Source organism: Macaca nemestrina, chromosome 16 (genome assembly GCF_043159975.1).
Source record: "Macaca nemestrina isolate mMacNem1 chromosome 16, mMacNem.hap1, whole genome shotgun sequence".
In the NCBI taxonomy this organism is placed as follows: Eukaryota; Metazoa; Chordata; class Mammalia; order Primates; family Cercopithecidae; genus Macaca; species Macaca nemestrina.
The window spans coordinates 100,513,919-100,535,909 of NC_092140.1; the positions used below are offsets into that span (position 1 = coordinate 100,513,919).

Sequence of the window (21,991 nt, forward strand, 5' to 3'; positions counted from 1 at the left end):
TGGATTACCCAAGTGGATCCGATCTAACCACAAGGGTCATCAAAAGGGAGAACCTTTCCCAGTTGTGCTCAGAGGGAGAGGTGGCGACAGAGAAATGATCAGAGAGATTCCCCTCTGAGGCCTGCAGGAAAGAGCAGCCAACATCTCGAGTTTTAGCGTAGGGAGTCTACTGCTCATAGTAGACTTCTGACCTATAGAACTGCAGCATAATAACTCATGTTTTTTTAAGTCACTAAAACTATGGAAATTGTCACAGCAGCCAGAGGAAACCAGTACAGTAATACCGCAGGTTGGGGAAGGAGACACTGAAGAGAGGAAAGCCATAGGGGAATTATTTATAATCCATTCCTGGAGGTGAAATAATTTCCGATTTAAATTAAAAGCCAGGAATTGGACAGGGAGAGGCTCACAGCATGAGCCTGCAGGTCTCCTTCCATGAATCATGGGCCCGGGCTTTTTTTTTTTTTTTTTTTTTTTGAGACGAAGTCTTGCCCTGTCGCCCAAGCTGGAGTGCAGTGGTGCGATATGGGCTCACTGCAACCTCTGCCTCCTTGGTTCAAGTGATTCTTCTGTCTCAGCCTCCCAAGTAGCTGGGATTACAGGCGTGTGCCACCACACCTGAATAATTTTTTGTATTTTTAGTAGAGATGGGGTTTCACCATGTTAGCCAGGATGGTCTCGATCTCCTGACCTCATGATCCGCCTGCCTCAGCCTCTCAAAGTGCTGGGATTACAGGTGGGAGCCACTGCACCCAGCCAGGCCCGGGCTTTTAGGAGACAACACTGATTTGCCACGTTTGGATAATCTGAAAGTTTGTAAGGCACTTACTTGTGCCAAACTTAAGTCAGCATTCTTCTTTACTAGTCTCCATTGATCTGATCATTAAAAGAGCTAGGATGACAATGTCTCCAAAGATAAGAATACAAATAAAGTCACAATGTGAAAATAAAACTGAGATGAAAACATGAGGCAATTCACTCCTAAGCTCCAAGAAAAATGTATACCACGTCACTGAAATTGTTATTTGAATTCTATTGGCAAACCAAAAATACTATTTCCCCATAGTTTTCTTTGGGGGTAGAGGAGTTGGGAGATTGTACTGGTGATTCTGAAAAGCTAAGTCCTTTAAATATCTAAACAACACAGCAGCTTTTTCCTTTATTTCTACTTTTTTCCCTTTTACTTTATCTCTCTAAATTATTCATCCTTTACGGACTTTAAAAAAAAATTCCTCAGGAGTCTAAATGGAAATCCATTAGTAAAAGCCAACTTATCATCAATCAAATACTACATCAAGGTCAACTGAGACGACACATCCAGGTCTGGCCTCATGGTAAGGGCTGGCAGGCCAGGTCCAGGACTGGTCATCCTAACTCTTAAAAACGAAGCATGATCTCATCATTCTTAATAAATATTCACTAAATGTACAGGCAGGAAAAAATTACCATAAACCTCATTTCTATACCGCATTTGTTATTGACTTCTGATCTTTTTCAGTGGCTGAATTCTGGCCAATTAGGAGGATTAGAAAACTTTATCTTTCATCTAACAGAAGAGGAACAATCCCAGATCTTCAAGCTTCAACATGTACACTTTGTGGAAAGTCAACCTCAGCCTACTGACTCCCATCCCCTGAACATTTTTACTTGCAATGATCAATGATGAGGGGATTTTTGTTTTTTGTTTGTTTGTTTGTTGGAGACAGAGTCTCATTCAGTCACCTGGATGGAGTGCAGTGGCACGATCTTGGCTCAATGCAATCTCCACCTCCCAGGTTCAAGCTATTCTTGTGCCTCAGCCTCCATAGTAGCTGGAACCACAGGTGCACACCACCACACCCAGATAATTTTTTGTATTTTTAGTAGAGACAGGGGTCTCACCATGTTGCCCAGGGTGGTCTTGAACTCCTGAGGACAGGCAGTCTGCCCACCTCAGCCTCCCAATGTGCTAGGATTACAGGTGTGAGCCACCGCACCTGGCCCAATGATGAGCTTTTAGCGTAGGGAATTTTAGGTTAAATTCCCACAGGCAATATAAGTTCTTCCATAAAATTCTTAAAGAACCTTGCTACTTCAGTGTAATGGAATTATAAATAGAAACAGGTCAAAATGTCAGATTTTGAAAAAGCTAAAATCAGACCTGTATCTTAGATATTTTATTCCCTCCTGAGGAAACAGGCAATTGAATTCTAGTTAGAAAAGCCGTCCCCAACCTTTTTGGCGTCAGGTACTGGTTTCATGGAAGACAATTTTTCCACAGACTTGGGTGGAGATGGTTTTGGGGTGATTTGAGTTCATCACATTTATTGTGCACTTTAATTCTATTACTCTTACATTGTAGTGTGTAATGAAATAATTATACAGCACACCATAATGCAGAATCAGTGGGAGCCCTGAGCTTGTTTTCCTGCAACTACAGTCCCATCTGTGGGTGATGGGAGACAGTGACAGATCACTGGGCATTAGATTCTCATAAGGAACGAGAAACCTAGATCCCTCGTATACGTAGTTCGCAACAGAGTTCACGCTCCTAAGAGAATCTAATGCCACTGCTGATTGACAGGAGGCAGAGCTCAGGCAGTAATGTGAGGGATGGGGAGCTGCTGTAAATACAGATGAAGCTTCACTAGCTTGCTTGCCACTCTCCTCCTGCTGTGGGGCCTGGTTCTTCACAGGCCACAGACTGGTACCAGTCCGTGGCTTGGGGCCTGGGGACGCCTGGGTTACACTGACTGGAGTTTGACTGTTCGGGTTTTGTTTCTTTTATTTGTTTGTTTAATTTTTTTTTTTTTTTAGATGGAGTCTGGCTCTGTCGCCCAGGCTGGAGGACAGCAGCACAATCTTGGCTCACTGCAACCTCTGCCTCCTGGGTTCAGGCAATTCTCCTGCCTCAGCCTCCTGAGTAGCTGGGATTACAGGTGTGCACCATCATGCCCAGCTAATTTTTGTATTTTTAGTAGAGATAGGGTTTCACCATGTTGGCCAGGCTGGTCTCGAACTCCTGACCTCAAGTGATCCACCCACCTCGGCCTCCCAAAGTGCTGGGATTACAGGCGTGAGCCACTGCACCCGGCCAGACGGCCTGTCTTTTGAATCCTACTAGTTTTGTGAGCTTGGGTTACTCTATGCCACAAGCCTCCTCATCTGTAAAATGAGCACAATACCACCTAGCCATTGTGAGGAATAAATGAGTTGATATATGTGCATCACTCAGAATAGTGCATGATTTGTTGTAATTATGTTTGCTGTAATTAGTGTGATAATCTCTCTTTTTCCCATTGAATCAACCAACAGAAATAATAGACATAAATATTTCTACAGGTAAGTAAACTAAACATGAACTGAAGGAACCTTGAAGGAAAAAAGGCATTGAGGTGAGAGACTTTAAAAAAAAAAAAAAAAAAAAAAAAAAACGGTAGAAGAACCCGAAGGCAACTGAGTTTCCTCTCTGTGGTCAAGTAGCACAAGTACAGACAAACAGTGTTATTTCACAAACAGGATGGCTTCCAGCTATGTGTGTTACGTTATATTCCTTTTGAAAGCTCATTATTTTTACCTGTTGTTTCAGCCCTAAAGGCACAGCGGGTCTAGCACAGATGTTTCTGGGGTTTTCCATCATTCTATACAGGAGCAGTCAACAAGCAAGAAGCCTTGCAAAGAGGTTTCTCACCCCTAGGGGCAAGGAAAAGTGCCCCTCACACTCCCCGAATGCAAACTCAGTGCATGCCTTACTCACTGAAGAGAAGACTGGAGCATGTTAAAGGATCGTTTAACTCATGTAATATTGTTTTTCTAGAGCAAAAACTCTAGAAAGTTGGTAATACATTGTATTACCAATGCATGCCCTGGAAAAACAATATTACAACCTGCAAAAAAAAAAAACAACACCCAGTGTATAAGAAATGTTGGAAAGTGCTTAAATTTATAATATGCACAATCTTAAAACTAGTACTGGGGCCTTGACCAAATGTGAGCTAGCTACCCATGACCTCTCGGCCACTTCATCACAAAAAACAGAAGTAGGCTGGGAACTGTGGCTCACGCCTGTAATCCCAACACTTTGGGAAGCCGAGGTGGGTGGATCGCTTGAGTTCAGAAGTTTAAGACCATCCTGGGCAACACGGTGAAACCCTGTCTCCACAAAAAATACAAAAATTAGCCAGGCATAGTGGCATGTGCCTATAGTCCCAGCTACTCAGGAGGCTGAGGTTGCAGTGAGCCAAGATCGCGCCACCACACTCCAGCCTGGACAACAAAGCCAGACCCTGTCTCAAAAAACAAACAAACAAAAAGCCAGAAGTAGTGATTTGTGGTTAGCAGAGCTCCCAAAGTGTTCAGCAAGGGTTACTGACACTGCACTATGGGAGTTAAAGGATACTTTCTAGGTGGCAGGGTACTAAACTCTTTTTATTTTTTTTGAAATGGGGTCTCACTATGTCGCCCAGGCTGGTCTCAAACTCCTGGTCCCAAGTGATCCACCCATCTCAGCCTCCTGAGTTCCTGCATGGCTAGAGCACTAAACTATTCATCAAGATAAATTCTCCATATGCAGGCCGCTCAGAAACAATAAACTTAAAGCATTCCAGTCAGCCCTTGTGAATGGATAAGGACCTAGGAGGGCGGATGGATCAAGCACACCTCAGATACACTAAATAATCCTGATCCACCCAAGAGCTGCCTCTCAGCATTCACCAACTCTTCATTTTCCTAGCTTCCGTGGAGCACTCCCGCCTTGCTTCAACACACAAGCTCTGCAACAGGCCACGGCGCCTGGGCCCTACCCTTCCAGCTCCTGAACTTCCCCCTGCACTCCCACTCCCTCAAGAGCGATCTCCTCCTTGCCTCACACAGTCAAGGACACGCCTCCTTTGAGCACCCCCAAGCAGAGGGTGCGCCAGCAGACATCTGCATCCTTTGGCCTCTGAGGGTAGCATTCCCGGATGTATATTCAAGACCTGGTAATACTTCTGGGCCTTTATTCCTTGGATGCCATGTTTAAAAAAAAAAAAAAACTCACTCATAAAATTCACGCCATTTGGCTACACTACCGACCTGTCAGTTGCTCCCCATCACTCACTGAAGTCTTGACAACTGGCTCACGGCATTCCTCTCTGGCCCAGCCTCACCATTATCCCATCTTCAAACTCACAGCGCTGACCCATCAAATGCCTTAGTCTCTCAGATCCTTACTTGTCAACATCGAATGGCCTTCAACAGCTCTGCCTTTGACTTCCTACTCCCACGGGTCACTCCCAGGTCTCCCATGCTAGAAACTCTCTACCCCCGAAATACAAAGACAAGATTCTACCCACTGATCAGCCTGTCACTCGGCAACTCCAACAACGCTCTTCAACTTCAGGGAGTCTCTCAACCCTTCTAATCCCATCTCTCCTCCCTGTCTTCAATGTGTTTACTAGCTGGGGTGGCCACCAGGGTCTACCGCTTCATTTCCTCTAATACTTACCTCTTTCATCTGATTATCATTTGACCTCAAAGAGGAGATCAACACAACAGTTTCCCTTCCCTAGCTCCATATCTAAAATGTGCTTCTGCCAGGGGAATCATTCTTAGCATGCAGTCAACTGGCTTCCAACCTAGGTTGAATGACCTCCTATACATACTGACAGCCCTTAGTAATGATACACATTCCAGTATTTCTCCCTCTACTTTGTCATTCTATATTACTCCTTAACCCGACTGGCTCCCCGAGGGTAAGCACCTGTATGGTCTAGCATTGGACTTGGTATGTGGTCACTAAATATTTTTAAATCAAGAAGTACAGCCAAATGTGCATTGTAGAAGTTATACAAAAGAACAGACAAGCTGAAAAGCCAATTCTCATTAATAGCCACCATTAGCAAAAATAAGATGCCAAGTGATACCAAAGAAATGTAAGAAATGACATATAGGGACACTGATTTATGTAGAATTTCAAAAGCTGTCTGGCAAAATACGTCATAATATTAATGTGACCTATAAATTCACAAACAATTTTTTAAAAAACATTAACAGGGAAAAAGAGCAAAATCATTTTAACTTCATTTTTTTCTTGGGTATATGAAAAATAAACAGTTCAAAAATAACTGATTTTAAAGTGTCTAAACTTCAGTTAAATTAGACAATTTGCTATAAAATCCTAATTAATGGGATAAAGAGGAGAATTAGAAAGAGAAATTTAAAAGTTAGAACTATTCCCCACTTAAGTCCAGAAGATAAAATAAGTTAGAATTGATTGTTCCCCTAATCCAGAAAACAAAGACCATTGAATTCCAGGCATAAGGTAACAAATATCAGATAAGAGAACAGAAATCTAGAAGAAGCTACCTAAGGAACTAAATAAAATAAAGGCAGTTCCTTTCCAAATTTAGGTTCATAGACAAACTCGAACTTCCTAAATGCAACATCTGCATTTTCCACCTTCTAGTCAATAAAAGCAGAAAGAAAGAAAAAAAAGACTGAAATCAGCAGAGAACTGTTTTACCTGCATGAGTTTGGTGTCGTGTCCAGTATAAACAACTATGCCAAAGACCCACTGAGTATTTCTAAGCTGCGTACCTCTTAATAAGATCTGGTCAGGCCCCAGGGCAACAAGGCTAAAAAATAAAAAAAAAAATTTTTTTTTAATGATATTTAATGATAGTCTGGAAAATGAGCATGAGTTTTTCCCTTAAACATGAACCCACAATAAATCAAATGTTCCCTTTGCTCCAATTTGAACTACTTCACTGAGAAACACAGGCAACAAAGGTTATCACTGGCTTAATCTACCCCAAAAGGACCCATAGAAAGTTTTATTTTACATTCATCACTACACAAACAAAAGTGTTTTTTCTATAAAACGTTACAGGGAATTATATCTCTCATGATCTTGTTATGAAACTCAACACCCAGAAAGGAAGTTGCTAAAATAACAACTGAAGCTGACTCATTTGTAGTAAGTATTCTTATTGGAAGTATGATTATTGTTGTTATTTGTAAAATAAATCTAGTGTATTTTACAGACTATTAGAAGGGAGTAAAATCTTAAAAAGCAGCAACCTATCATATCAATGTTTTAAAGGATGACTTAATGAGTAAATAAAGACCTGAGTGATAACTGAGAAATTCAAAATGGGGAACCCGTAGAATAGCTCTGTATGCTACGTGAAACCAAGAAGCAGCCACACTTAGCTGTCATATTTATAATCATTTGGGTTGATTCCCATGATCAGGTCCTTCCAAGCCTTGGGTCGTCAAAATACAAAGGACACCCCAAGAGGCTGGGTTACAGGGTTAGCGGGGGTGCATTGGCCAGAGGCACAAGACAAAAGACGGCCAGAAGGTAGAAACTGCTCCCCAACATCAGAACAAAAGACAACTCCGGAACAACATAACAAATGCCAGAAGGACAAAGATAACAGAATATAGACAGGAGGGCACTGAATATTCTAAAGGAAGAATAATCAACTTTCTAAAAACAAACAAACGCTCCTTAGAAGAAGGTTAGCAAACACACACACACACACACACACACACACATATTTCTGTAACAAGTGTATTAGCTTGTATACACCTCAGATAACTCTCCTCTGCTTTTCTGGACAATTTTATGCAGCTAAAACCATTTCTCCTGCCTAGTAGAGAATAGGCACAGAAAGAATATGCCACATGCTTTGAGCCTCATCCGAGGCCCTTGGGCTCAGGGTTTTTTTCTTAAATTTAAGGAAGCCTTCAAATTAATGGAAAGGGTATGAAATCTCACTATCTTAAAATATTACAAAACTAGGAAACAAACACATTTTCCAAAGCTCCAGTAATTCTTAGTCACGTAGTTTAAAAGACAATGAAGAAAAGACACGTAATACCTTTTCCCATCTAAGTTCAAGTTTCCAGTGAAGTCATAGAGGTGGCGATTGGGCCCTTCACACTGTATAGTTCCAGATAACTTCATCAGAACTTCACGTGTTTGCATGTCAGCAGTGTGACTCAAACCCTAAAAGATTAAACCAAAGGAGGAAGTCAAACACAATCTTCTGTGCTTAGGGACACCATTCAGCATCCCTATGGTTAATCAAAAGGAAAAATAAGGCATCTCCAGTGCAATAATTTGGGGGGCTAACAAGTCAAACTGACAGCCCCTCAAGGCAGCCTTTTCCAGTAGCTTTTGCCACAGGGATCTAATGCGAAAGTGGCAAAAGAATGTCATGAAGCTGAAAGTTAAGATTCTTTCACTGTGCTGGAGACATCCATGCACAAGTAAGAATTAACATACCCCAGCACCTCACAGCAAGCATAATCTACTAACTGTATGCTAACACTGGTCATAAAGATAGAATAGAGTAGCCCTTCAATAGTTTACACTATCTAGCACTCTTCTCTTTTTCTTTAAGAGACAGGGTCTCACTCTGTCCCCCAGGCTGGAGTGCAGTGATGCGATCATTGTTCACTGCAGCCTCAAAATCCTGGGCTCAAGCGATCCTCCCACCTCAGCCTCCTAAGTAGCTGGGACTACAGGTACGTGCCATCATGCCCAGCTATTTTAAAAGTTTTTTGTAGAGATAGGGTCTTGCTATGTTGCCCAGGCTGTAACTCTTCTTTAAATGGAAAAAAAAAAAGTCTAAAGCAAATATCTCCAGTAGAAAAGAAAGATACATGGACAGAATTGCTGAATTCAACTTTAAGCAGCAAACATTTTTTAAGTGTCAAAATGCTTAAAATTTTCTTATGTTAAAGACCATTCTTCATTCTTGGCCAGGTGCAGTGGCTCACGCCTGTAATCCCAGCACTTTGGGAAGCCAAAGCAGGTGGATCGCTTGAGTTCAGGAGTTTGAGACCAGCCTGGCCAACATGGTGAAACTCTGTCTCTACTAAAAAATATATAAAAATTAAGCCAGGTGTAGTAGCATGAATCTGTAGTCCCAACTACTCAGGAGGCTGAGGTGGGAGAATCATTTGAACCCGGGGAGCAGAGGCTGTAGTGAGCCAAGGTCGCATCACTGCACTCCAGCCTGGGTAACAGAGTGAGGCTCCATCTCAAAACAAAAAAAAGAACCAGAAAAAGACTATTCGTAATTCTAGAATTAAAATATATGGTAAGAATAGTTTTCTTTAAGGCACGGAAGTTTTGTATCTAATTATATCACCCTCTAGGATTAGAATCTTTATTAAACAATGATGTAAACTGGGGTACGTGGAGCTTTTCTGCTCCATTTGTCCACTAAGCTGTGCCCTTCCCAGCCACTCAGCTTCGCTGAGATGTCCCCTCTCTCCAGCATCACAGGCAGAGAGCTCAATAAGACGCTACATGAAGGCCTGACACCCTTCGTGACCTACAGTTTGATGCAGCCTGCTTTTTCCAGCTCTCTACATATTCTCTCTCATCATAAATGGCATATTCTTCCCATAGATTCCATTAAGGCTAAGGCATAACCCTTAGTGGCTGAACATTTTATTTCTCTAGAAAAAGATGTGTGGGGACCACATTTGCAGTTGTGTCTACCATAACAACACAAGTCATCAGAGGTGACTTTACCTGACGTATTTTAAGGTTCGTCTCCCCATCCAGATTAGCTGTTTCAACATAACACATTGCCTGAGGTTCACTAAGGAGAGAGAAAAAAAGAGCCAAGTTTCATAAGGTCCTTTCCACAGATTCACAGCTTAGAAAATCTCCATTATGGAATCTATGTCTGCTGATTGGCCCTTCAAAATAAATTGTTATAAATAACCACTATAGTAGGAGTAATGGATGAAAAAGGAAACACACACTCGTCTTTGGGACTCAGCACGAGTACAGAGTCATTTGCCCAGATGATCTCCCCTTGTGAGCCCCACATAGTGACTGCTGAGCCTCAAGACAGGAATGAACTGAAGATGAAAGAGAAGGGAAAACACGTGATGTCCCCACTCAGACCCAACCACTGGGTTCAGGCAATCCTTCAAGTCTGGGGCTGGGCCTGACCGAAAAGGCTGCCCAAGGCACGGCCAGTAGAAACACACATTTTTTGAAGAAAACAACAGCCAGGGGAGTTGAAGGATCAAGGCATAGGCTTGGCAAGGCTTTGCTTCTATGCCATTTTTACAATCTTAAGGCCAACTTTTTAATCAAAACACCTAGCATTAAAGACAGAAAACTCAAAGAATAAAAATAAGCATAACAGATATTACACTTCTATTTCTGATCTTTGAGTTTAGCTACATTGACATAGTGATTAACCACCCTCTGCCTCAAAAACTAAAAAAAAAAAAAAAAAAAAAAAACCCTAGTTAAAGTAAAATCCCCTAGCACTACCTTTATGGGCTCTAAGGCCTCAGCAAATTGTTTAGTCTCTCTGTATCTCAATCTTGTCATGTACAAAGGAAGTCTATCCAGGGTTATGGGGAAGATTAAGTGGGACAACCTCCTCAACAGGCTGTTCGGCACACACACAGCACACACTCAGACACTAATAGTGAGCATGCTGGAAACATGATGTCAGCTCAAGCAATCCCGTATTAAGACCAAGTTAAAAAAAAAAAAAAGAAAAACTAGCTGGGCACTGTGGCTCACGCTTGTAATCCCAGCACTTTGAGAGGCCGAGGCGGGAGGATGGCTTGAGGCCAGGAGTTCCAGAATCAGCTTGGTCAACATCTACAAAAAAATTTTAAAAATTAGCCAGGTGTGGTGGCATGCACCTGTAGTCCCAGCTACTCAGGAAGCTGAGATGGGAAGATCACTTGAGCCCAGGAGTTTGAACTTACAGTGAGTTATGATTGAGCCACTGCACTTCAGCCTGGGTGATGGAGTAAGACTTTGTCTCCAAACACACACACACACACACACACACACACACACACAAAATTTTCTAGGGTCACAGCCAAGACTTAAAGTCTGAACTATCAAGTGATGAATATTTTAATATTTCTAAGAGATTCTTTGTTGTCAATGAATACGGACAAATACAAATCCTGCCCTGTGTTACTGGTTCTTTCTCCCTCTCCATAGGCCTGGGGTCCTATTTTTAAATCCATTATCTCAAGCAGAAAATTAATGCTTAGGCTTCAAATCCAATGAGTGATTAACTTCAATACAACAAATGCCATCTGCAATCAAAGAAAATGCAAACGGCCTGCGTATCTATGATTCCCAACAGTGTATAAATATAGGAAGTTATAGTCCTAACATCACACAATTTAATCTTGAATTCAAGAATAGATGTCAATTCTCGTCCTAATTTTGGCTTTCTTTCCTAGCTATAAACTTTCACGCATCAAGCCCAAAAAAAGTCAAGAATTGCACTGAGTGATGATTCCTTCCTAGAATAAAACTACCTAGAGAAAGTGAAAATGATACTAGGACAGAAAAGGGGCAAAACATGGACAGATGAAGAGCAAACACCATCTGCTGGTCACGATTACACTGAGAAAACACCCGTGGTTCTTGAACAGCTATTAAAGTGCAGCACTGGGTTCTGCAGGAGAGACTGCTGGCAGGGCCCATCAGAAACAGATTCTGAAATCTCGGATATGCTGCAACCGGAGACCCCTCCACTGCTCTAGACTCAGTATCCCCATAAATAAGAAATACCCACCAAGTAGCCAGGAGACTAAGTGGAGACAATACACACAAAAGAGTTCAGAAAAAGCACAAAGGAATGAATGGGAGAAAGAAACCAAGGGTCATGGCAGGAGAAGGCAAATGACAAGAAATGGAAGAATGGGACAGAGAGAGGATGGTAGAAGGAAACAGGTAGCTCAAGATTGCTCCAGTCACTGCTTAATATTTTATGGTTCTTAACATTTATTGCAAAAAAAAAAAAAAAAAGGTGCCCGCTAGCACAGCTAACCTGGAGGACAGCAGGACCACATCTGCTGGAAGATACTGCCCGTTGACGACCTTCACAATGTCTCCCACTGCCACCTAGAGAGCCAGGGACGAGGACAAAGAGGCATGAAGGAAAAGAAACAAAACACACATGGTGAAAAAGGTGCTTAAATATTTGATGAAAAAAATTATTATATAACTAAGCCATGAAGTTTAAGATGTAGAAGCCCAAATTATTTTCCTTGACAAGAACAAAAGGAAAGTGCTTCCATGCAGACACTGGTAATGTTGCCTTTTTTGCAATGATGTTTAATAAAAAAGGAAAGGGAGAGGGAGTCAGAACAGCTATAAATTCTCGTTTTCTTCCAATTACCCATCCATTTACAAATACTTGAGCATTTCCACAGCTGTGCACAGTAGGGTAGAATGGTCACCCACACCCTGCCAGAGCCCGCCTAATGCCTGGGCTCGATCCCCACTGCACCCCCGATGAGCTGTGTAACGATGAGCAAGTTATGTAAACTCTGTGTGCCTCAGTTTCCTCATCGATATAATGAAGATAAAGGCACATATTTCATAGAGTGACTGTAAGGATCAACTAAGTTAACACACGTAAATTTTTCTCTGTTTTACAAATTGAGATGCAGAAAACAAAATAACTTGATCACAGTAATACAGCCACTGAGCGTTAGAACTGGGATTCAAAACTGGCAAGCTGCACAGAAGACCAATGCTCTGATTAAAAGGCAACAGGAAATTCACCCATGAAAAGTGTGCCTAAAAGGCCCCCTGGAAATACACCATGTAAAATGGAGAAGATTTGTACAGCCTCAAGAAATTCCCAGAAAAAGGATCACGGCCAAAGTCAGAGACCACCTTGGGGAACAGACTCCACCAGACAGAAGATCCCAAGCCAAGGAAGAGGGCTGTGGTCTCCAAAACGGCACCACGGCCACGTGTCTACAAATCCTTTCAGTAACATCGCAGAAAGCACCAGGGTGGAGAGGACCGGGGCTTTCAAATCAGGCAAGCCTAACTCCAATCCTAGCTTTATAACCGTGTGCTGGCTTTGCGATCTCGGCAAGCTGCTTCGCCTCTCAGCGCCCCAGCACCTCACGTCTGAAACAGGAAAACGGCGCCACCGGCCTTGTAAGGTGAATGCAGTGACTAAGGAAGTATACACAGCACCTAGCATAAAGCAGGTCCATATAAATGTCAGTCTCCATCAGCGGGAGCATAACTGAAAGGACATGATGAGTGTGAAGGTCAAGGACATTAGAATTCTCTGATGATACTAGAAGACCATTCCTAGTACAGTAATAATTGCAAAGCTCAAAATGAGCACTTATGCTTTCGATTTCCTATTCTAGCCATGTTACTATTCCCTTAGAAACCAGGAATTTCAAGTGATATGATACTTGTGAAAAACTACCAGATCTTAGAAGCTAGCAGGTGCCCATGTTTAATTTTCCGCTGGGAAAAAGGCAAATTTACCGAAAGGTATCCTACTGGTGCTTTAAGTTGTTTATTGAAGTGTCTGGGGAAAATGCCACAAAGCTATTTTAACAACCACCAGTACAAAAGCAAGGGATGTTATGTGAATTGAAAGTGTTTTTTAAAAGTAAAACTATTTGGGCCAGGTGCAGTGGCTCACGCCTATAATCCCAACACTTTGGGAGGCCAAAGCAGGCAGATCACTTGAGGTCAGGAGTTCAAGACCAGCCTGGCCAACATGGTGAAACCCTCATCTCACTTAAAAAAAAAAAAAAAAAAAATTAGCCAGGCGTGGTGGTGGACACCTGTAGTCCCAGCTACTTGGGAGGCTGAGGCAGGAGAATCGCTTGAACCCAGGAGGCAGAAGTTGCAGTGAGCCGAGACAGCGCCACTGCACTCCAGCCTGAGCAACAGAGCGAGACTCTGTCTAAAAAAAAATAAAAGTAAAAATATTTCATATGAACAGCTTAATTACATATAAAAATCAGAAGAAGTAATTAGTAAAGAAAAAAATCACTCGAAAGGAAAATTTGTCATGTTTTCCAAAGAAACAAGGCAGTGGATTTTTTAAAATTCCAAGTGGGAGGACAAGAGAAATTATGGCTTTCTCTCATCTTTACTCTCTAAATAAAGCAACATTCATATTCCAGTAACCAAGTACTAAGAAGTTTTATGTACATGAGAAATGACTTACTTGGATTTTGCTTGAAAAAAAATTTTTTTGGTTGTTTGTTTTCTGTTTTTGGGACAGGGTCTCACTCTGTCACCCAGGCTGGAGTGCAGTGGCGCGATCAAGGCTCATTGCAATCTCCGCCTCCCATGCTCAAGTGATCTCCCACCTCAGCCTCCTGAGTAGCTGGGATTATAGGCACGCACCACCATGCCTGGCTGATTTTTGTATTTTTTTGTAGAGATGGGGTTTGGCCATGTTTGGCCAGGCTGGTCTTGAGCTCCTGAGCTCGAGTGATCCACCCGCCTCAGCCTCCCAAAGTGCTGGGATTGCAGGCGTGAGCGTGACCAGCCTGGAAAGGGTTTTCTATTTCATGTGCTTAAGTGATTGTTCCTTGTGTGTGCAACACTCCCTCAAAGAATTAGTACAGTGGGAACAGAAACCCTCCAGATCCCTGAATCCACTCTAGCCTCAGAGAGTTCCTCAAGTCTCTTAATTTTGAGGAAGTAGCTGAAAGATCCTCTCGAAGTCAATCAAAGTCACTGAGATCCACATGAGAGCTGCCTCTCGGTGCTCACCATTGACTCAGCTACAGCCCAGGGGACGGCAGACCTGAGCTTCAGCACTTCAGATTAGATTACTGTCATTTGGGGGACCTTAAGGACAGCCAGCTCCCCCTTGCCTGACATCTCTGCCCTCTCCTGTATTCTCATCCTCACACTGAACTACTCACAGTTCCGCAGCTAGTTACCCCCGATTCACCCTTCATGAGGCACTAGAGCGTCTCTGGAGGGCAGACTTTCCTGATCTGAACCACTGCGTCTAGATAGGTGGCCCCTCCCAGCTGTTCCCAAGGTGGACGCTTTCTCCTACACAGAGCTCAACAAGTGCCCTGCGACAGGTTAGTTCCCTCTCTCTCCCAGGACACCGATGGTTCGAGTGTGCTCCCTACACCATCAGCTTCAGCCTCAACTAATAATTTGTTTAAACGTGCAAATTCTAGGGCCCCACCCGAGACCCAGTGAATCAGATAGGCCGGGAATGGGGCCCAGCCATCTGGGTTCTAGCAGCCCTGCGGACGGTGACTGGGAAGCCCACTGACGTTTGAAACTCCTTAAGGGAAGTGCTGTGTTTCATTCTTCCCATGCCTGGTACAATCTCTAACACATGCCAGGAGCTCCACTGAAATGAAACAAGTATATACATTTTAAATGGAAATAAAAACGTATGTGGTACAATATAGAAACGGTATGTGGTACAATATAGAACCGGCATTTCTTTGTTATTGTTTTTTCTCCCAAATGAACATTGGAAACAGTCATGAGTTTCAGGAGTCTGCAAAGCCGTCAGCTCCTGGACCATCAATCAGAGACCATCACTCCATTTTCTACTGTTTCAAGTAATGTCAGGCCCTCAGAATCCAAATCATTCTTCACTCTAGCTGATACTGATACCTTTCTGGGGAGGGAGTCATAAGAAGGACCCTAGAGAAATAGAGGGGCAATTTCCCAGTGCTGGGAGAACCCTTGAATTCCTTCAGCATTGGGAGCGTTTCTCCCACTGTGTGTCAAGAATTCCCAACCTCCTGACAAAGAACCATGACCTTTCCAAACGTGAGGCTGATGAACATTTGCAACACAGGACTTCAAGATTGCTGCAAAGGTAAAGGTGTTACTGCAAAACACTTTTATAAAGGAGAAATTTCTTTAAAGGGTGGGGGAATTCTCCCAAAACAAAGTAAAGTAAAATGAAAACTAAAGCAAATGCTGCAGTTATCATATTACGGGCATTTTTCAGATATAAAACACTATAAAAGGCATTTAAAAACATTGTTTACTAAATGTTTAGCAAGAAACACTATTTCAAGTTACCCTTCTAAAATGTTGTTTTCTTTTGAAATCATGTTAATCGGCTATGAGAGTCATCCCCCAACACATCCTGTGTCCATTAAGAAGATCCAGCTAAAACACTCATTTTATCAGATATAAAATACCCAGATGGTAAGGCAGATTTCTTCTAAATTTTCTACTCATCACCATAAACAACCAAAAAACCACACCATTCTTCAACCCTCTAAACCTCACACGTCCGGGGACGTGGAGGCAAAGCTTTCCTTGCTATTATCAAGAGCAGCTAACCGCTGTGCTAGAATGGAAACGGGGTGGTTTCTTACCCCCATTCCACCATTCAGTAGTTAATGACCTTTCCACCCAAAAATGTTAGAAGTGAGAATCACAAATGCTAAAAACAAAAATAAACTTTAACTTAGATTAAGACAACAGAGGACCAGGGAAAATGTTTCTCAAATTGGATTTAGAAACTAGAAAATACTTTGAGATTTCAGAAATGTCAATCAGGAGCGATGAAGTTCATAGCTTGAAGTGACACACTGGACCCTTACTAGAAGGGGCAGGGGACAGAGTAAACACGCCTCGGGTCTCAGCAGACCTCACGGAAAACTCTACCATGTCTCAACGCAAACTTCATACTGCAGTCAAGACCAGCCATTCATTACGTGTCTTCAAACCAATAGTACTGGTGCGTCTTTAAAATTCGTTTTTACCTCTTTCCACACAATGGTATGCCACACACCATTTCGTAACACTGAAAAAGAGAAAAATAAAATATTGGTTAATACTGGTAATAAATCGAACCAGTTTCCTAAAATCCAAAAGCCTTCCTTTAGAATTCCATTTATTAATTCTAACACACCCTACCTTTAGCCATGACGGCATAACATCAGAACCCCCACTCAAAATGGAACACCAGTGTATGTACCTCTGTAACATATGTACATTAATGCATACACATCAATGTTTATGTATGTAAGTTAAATCCACTTATTTTCAGCCCAGAAGAAAAAAAAAGCCTGCTGTTCCACAATTAAAAAAAAAACTAAACAGCTGGGCGCAGTGGCTCATACCTGTAATCCTAACACAAGGCAAGCAGATAGGTTGAGCCGAGATGTTTGAGACTAGCCTGGGCAACATGGTGAAACTCATCTCTACCAAAAATACACGAAAATTAGTCAGGGGTGGTGGTGTATGCCTATAGTCCCAGCTACTCAGAAGGCTGAGGTGGGAGGATCCCCTGAGCCTGGGAGGTCAAAGCTACAGGGTACCATGATCACGCCACTGCACTGCAGCCGGGGGAACAGGAGTGAGACCCTGTCTCAAAAAATTAAACAAACAAACCAAAAATTGATGTTGTAGAAATAAAACAATAAGAAGTAGAAGATGGAAGTAAGGAGAGATTATAAATGAAGGACGTGAATGCTTAGACTTTTTATGGACATAAAAACTGTCTAGTTCCTGAAAATTACAACCTTTTCTAACATTCTAAAATACACAAATGCTGTTCAAATCTTAATTATTAGGACTAAAATCATGTTCAATTTGTTTTTTACTATTTCTTTAAAGTATTTTATAGATCATCTTCCCAATTTATCTCAATACCACTCAGTACTTATTTAAAATTCCTTAAATGCAGGCCTTATTCTTAAGTTTTCCAGTGGAAAAAGTGATTCAGCCTGGGATCTTACCTATGGTTTTCTTTTTGTTAACTGCATTGTCTGCCTTGTGTCGCTTCTGTTACAGAAAGAGAAAAAATAGTTCTAACAAAAGTTCCACATGAATAATTGAAATAGCAAACAAAACAATCAGGAAATTACAGGGGACAAGGAAACTAACTGCCAACAATGCTCATGCTATAAAAACTCAATTCAACAATTTTGTGATCTATCAGCACTCCCTAAGTTTAGAAGTGGTCTCCTTAGTTTCACTTATTTTATTGTGGTTCTAGCACTTGGAAGTACAAAACTTTTCACTCCTTGCTTTAGATCAGACTGCAATGATTATTCAGTATGATAAACCCAGCAACAAACAGCCAACTTCATTTTATTGATAAAGTAACGTTGCTTCAATGTGTACAGGTTGCGGATCCCTTATCTGACATGCTCGGGACCCGAAGTGTTTCATATTTCAGATTGTTTCAGATCTTGGAGTATTTGCATATACCCAATGAGGTATCTCCGGGATGGGACCCAAGTCTAAACATGAAATTGATTTATGTTTCATATTCACTTTATACACATAGCCTTCATACAGTGTTTATAATAATTTTGTGCAGCCATCACATGAGGTCAGGTGTGGAGCTTTCCACTTGTGGCATCATGTCGGCATGCAAAAAGTTTTGGATTTTGAAGCATTTCAGATGTGGGGTTTTTGGATTTAGGGATGCTTAACCTGTGTTATATTTATTTACATACCTATTTTTTTAAATATTCATTTACATACCTATTTATTTACATACCTATTCCCAGAAAGACGCATATATGTTTGTGAAAGCAAGGTGTGTGTATGTGTGTGTAAGGGGGGAGAGGAAGATCCAGAGACAGAGAGACAGTACACACAAATATATATATACACTTTTTTGTGTGTGTGTACGTATATATATATGTACACACACACACAAACATATAGGGGAGACAGAGTAAGAAAGAGCGAGAAAAGGAATATAGTTGTTGTAGCCAATGAACTTGGAGCTACACTAGGATGATTGTGAGGGGAGAAGATTCTTGTACAGTTGCCTCAGGCCGAGCGAGACAATGCTGCCATCCTAGACAGCACAGCAATCCTTCATTTGCTGCCCAAATTAGCAAGCTCTAAAGCAGGCTATAAGGAACATCAGTGATAAAAATCAACGGGGCTCCAGAGACCTAATATTTGAAAACAAAGTTTGAACTGTTTAGTGTCACTGTACAGGTATTTAGGACACTCTGAGTATACATTCCCTCCCCCAAAAAATATCATCGGGCATCTAAAAAAGCTGGTTAAGCTATAGCCCAATTTTCTGCCTTAAATATATCACCCGAGGCAACACGTAAGTTATGATCTACTGCATACAATGATTTTATTATCCAAAAGCAAAAACTTACAAAATCTTCTACAATCTCTTTGATGCCTGCAATTGTTAAAATAATGATCAATGGCACCAGGGTGGTATATCTTCCTGTTGGAGATACATCTGGAATTTGCTGGAAGATAAGAGACCACAAGTAGGAAGTTGGCACATAAAAATCCTCTCCATGAGAAGAAAATTATGGCAGTCACGCACGGTTCACACTTTTGCAGTTCTGTTCCATTTCTGTTACTCAAAAATAATTACCTTACTTTAAAAACCAGCTATGTATTTTACATATTTTTTTAAATTTTATCCAACATTGGTTATGTGTTTGGAACAGAAAAAGGCTTAAAAGTATGGCCCTAAGGCCACTTTTCAATGCCTCTTTCAGTCACTGCAATCATCCTTAAGGCCATACCGAGAAATCTCCCTGTATACAAAGTCAGGCTTGTTCACTCTATCGAACAATGACCGGAGGAGGGAAACAAACTATGTTCCAAGATGATAACACTTTAGCAGTTAAGGAACCTTTTAGCAAAATCTCATTTTACATGTAATTAAGGTTGCGAATTCCAAGGAACTGTTAAAAAACCATTACCTGTAATAAGGCAATGAAGAGAAAGAAGGCATTAGCAGCTCTTCTAATCTGCTCATACAAGAATCGAGGTAGAAATGTCAACACGCTGTACTTGGCCGTACTGTAAGTGCAAAGAAAAATAATACTATCAGTTATAGATGTAAACTCTAAAACACAAGAACAAGACAAGAAGTTTCGAAAGCTTTACAAATTGTTTTAAAAAAAAAAAGTATCAAAACTCAGAACAAGGAAATTGCTGTGCATCTTCTCCTAAAGAGCTTTAGTTTGTAACATGGCGCCCCGATGAGTAATTCTTCCAATGAGGTCTTTTTTTTCCATGTTGGAAGACATACATGTGCTTCTTTAATTTTCACACAATATAAGCAGAGACATCTACCCACCTTCTAGGAGCTACATGCTATGAACAGCAGGCGTGTGAATAATAATTCGATGTTCCCTCTGGGTACCCACCACAGATGTTTCATGCTTCAATCACACCCAAATAAATTCCATTCCTTCCACACACCCTTTATTTGACCACCTTTGCTCACACTTTTGCTTCCGCCTAGGATATCCTGTCCCTTACACCCCACCTGTCTCTCCATGACTAAAGTGTCCTTCCTCCCACCCAATCTTACATCTTCTAGTAAGTCTGGTCAAATTTATAATGACTCTTCTTCATGGAAGTCCACAGTACAGTGTTTACACCTATATCGTATAGGTGTAATGCTCTGCTTTGCATTTTATCTATCCCCAGAATAGATTATGGGAACAACAAGAATGTTTACTTCAATTCCATATGTTCCTAGCACATAGCAGATAGTGAGTGAACAGTGAAATAACCCAAAGGCAAAACGAACCAAACCAGCTGTGGCTGCTCACAGGTTTTATTCAAGTTTGCACCATAGAAGTACCTATATGATTCCTAGCTCACCCTCTGAAGACATCACTCTGAGCCTATTCTTAATTATAATATATTCTAGCAAAATTATCTAGCAGGTTTTTAATTTACAACAAATTAGAAGCACCACAATAGAAGGGCAAAGGGCTCAGGAGACAGAATACACCACAGGCAAGGTACACTACTGTGAGACTGGACAGCAACCAAGCCTGGAACAGCAGAGTAATACCAAAGCAGACTATTCAAAAATATAGCAGCCGGAGGTCATTTGATGGAACAAGAAATAGTCCCATTGCCAATAGTCCCATCTGCCACTGCCTCAGAGAAAATCATGTCCCATGGTACAATGGCCTCACATTTCACAATACAGTGATCAGAGTTATCCTTAAAGACAAAATCATTTTTAGCACCTTCTACCTAAGGTGCTAAAGACCTATGTGATGTTATATGAAGACCACTTTTTAAAGACTCAAAACTTAAACAATATGAAACTTGAAAGACTATCCCTGAACTAGCTAGAAATTTGCTGACATGGATCTCCTCCTTGTTTACATGGCCCTGTGGCATAACAGGATGGCACTGTGAAATTTTGACAGACAGAATCAACTAGCTGACATTAAGCTCATTAAAAGGTAGGGAAAATACACCAAACTCATGTATGTGATGGCTCACAATACAAAGTTAATTCTTACCTATGGCTCAGAGGGCAAAATCAAACAGAATATCACGCATACCTCTACAGCAATCCTGACCACTGAAATAACACAATCAACATTTGTCAGCGAAAAACAAAAAGAAAGTTCACATACTGTGAAATAAGAGTGTAGAAACTATCTTGCAAGATGGCTTGATTATAACATTTGAACCTGAGATTCCATCTGTATAAACCAGATACACATGCACACAGTTGGCACATGACCCCAACGATATATGAACATTTTCCACCTGAACAAAATGCTGACTGTGCTTAGGGACCTACATATCCCTGAGAAGCATGAAGATGGAGAGTTGAGGAGAAAAGGCATCCTGCTTGTGGCAAGAAATGAAATATAAGAGGGTGGAAGTGGAGAGGGAAATGCATACTAACTTTGACTCTACCAGAACTTGAAAAATGAGCCCAAATGCTTGCATCCTGAGATAGAGTCAGCATGATCAATAATTCAGAGAAACTAACATTCAACCAAGAAAAGGTTATTGTGTGGCATTAAAATAATTGCCAAAATGGACAGCCATTAGGGGTCGGGTTACAGAATTAAAGATATAACACTACGAACAGCTGAAGGCAGCACCTGTCAAAATGAGTCTACCAGAATATTGCAGGACAGTGCTTCTTGAATATGAAGGTACATACCAGTCTCCAGGGCAGCTTGTTAAAATGCAGATTCTGATTCAGTAGGTCTGGGGTGGGCCTGAGATTCCACATCTTTAAAAAGTTCCCAAGTGAGTTCAATGCTGCTGGTACAATGACCACACTTTGAGTAGCAGGGATTTAGGATAGCTGCTGAGGAGGTAAATTTGTTCATATTTCCTATTTGAATTTAATTCAGCAGAGCACTGTAAGGTATAATACAGTGAGGTTTCTGGTTCCAAAATGGTGGCTTGGAAGCAAGCTGGCTGGCTTCATTCCCCACACAGAAAACAAAAACCAAATTTACAGCACTTAGA

General features: G+C 41.4%; 1 protein-coding gene across 5 annotated transcripts in view; it reads right to left on the bottom strand.

Annotated features, from left to right (window-relative positions):
* The window catches only part of LOC105490228 (ATPase phospholipid transporting 8A2), a 654,028-nt gene that overhangs the window by 474,240 nt on the left and 157,797 nt on the right, over positions 1–21,991 (bottom strand). For all 5 annotated transcript variants that reach the window (XM_011755645.2, XM_071081519.1, XM_011755646.3 and 2 more), the window contains 8 exons: positions 19,447–19,546; positions 18,883–18,981; positions 17,488–17,533; positions 16,510–16,550; positions 11,805–11,878; positions 9,512–9,581; positions 7,845–7,972; positions 6,482–6,593 (listed from right to left, as the gene is read on the bottom strand). In XM_011755645.2, coding sequence (XP_011753947.2) covers positions 6,482–6,593; positions 7,845–7,972; positions 9,512–9,581; positions 11,805–11,878; positions 16,510–16,550; positions 17,488–17,533; positions 18,883–18,981; positions 19,447–19,546 — 670 coding nt within the window. The remainder of the gene's footprint in view (positions 1–6,481; positions 6,594–7,844; positions 7,973–9,511; positions 9,582–11,804; positions 11,879–16,509; positions 16,551–17,487; positions 17,534–18,882; positions 18,982–19,446; positions 19,547–21,991) is intronic.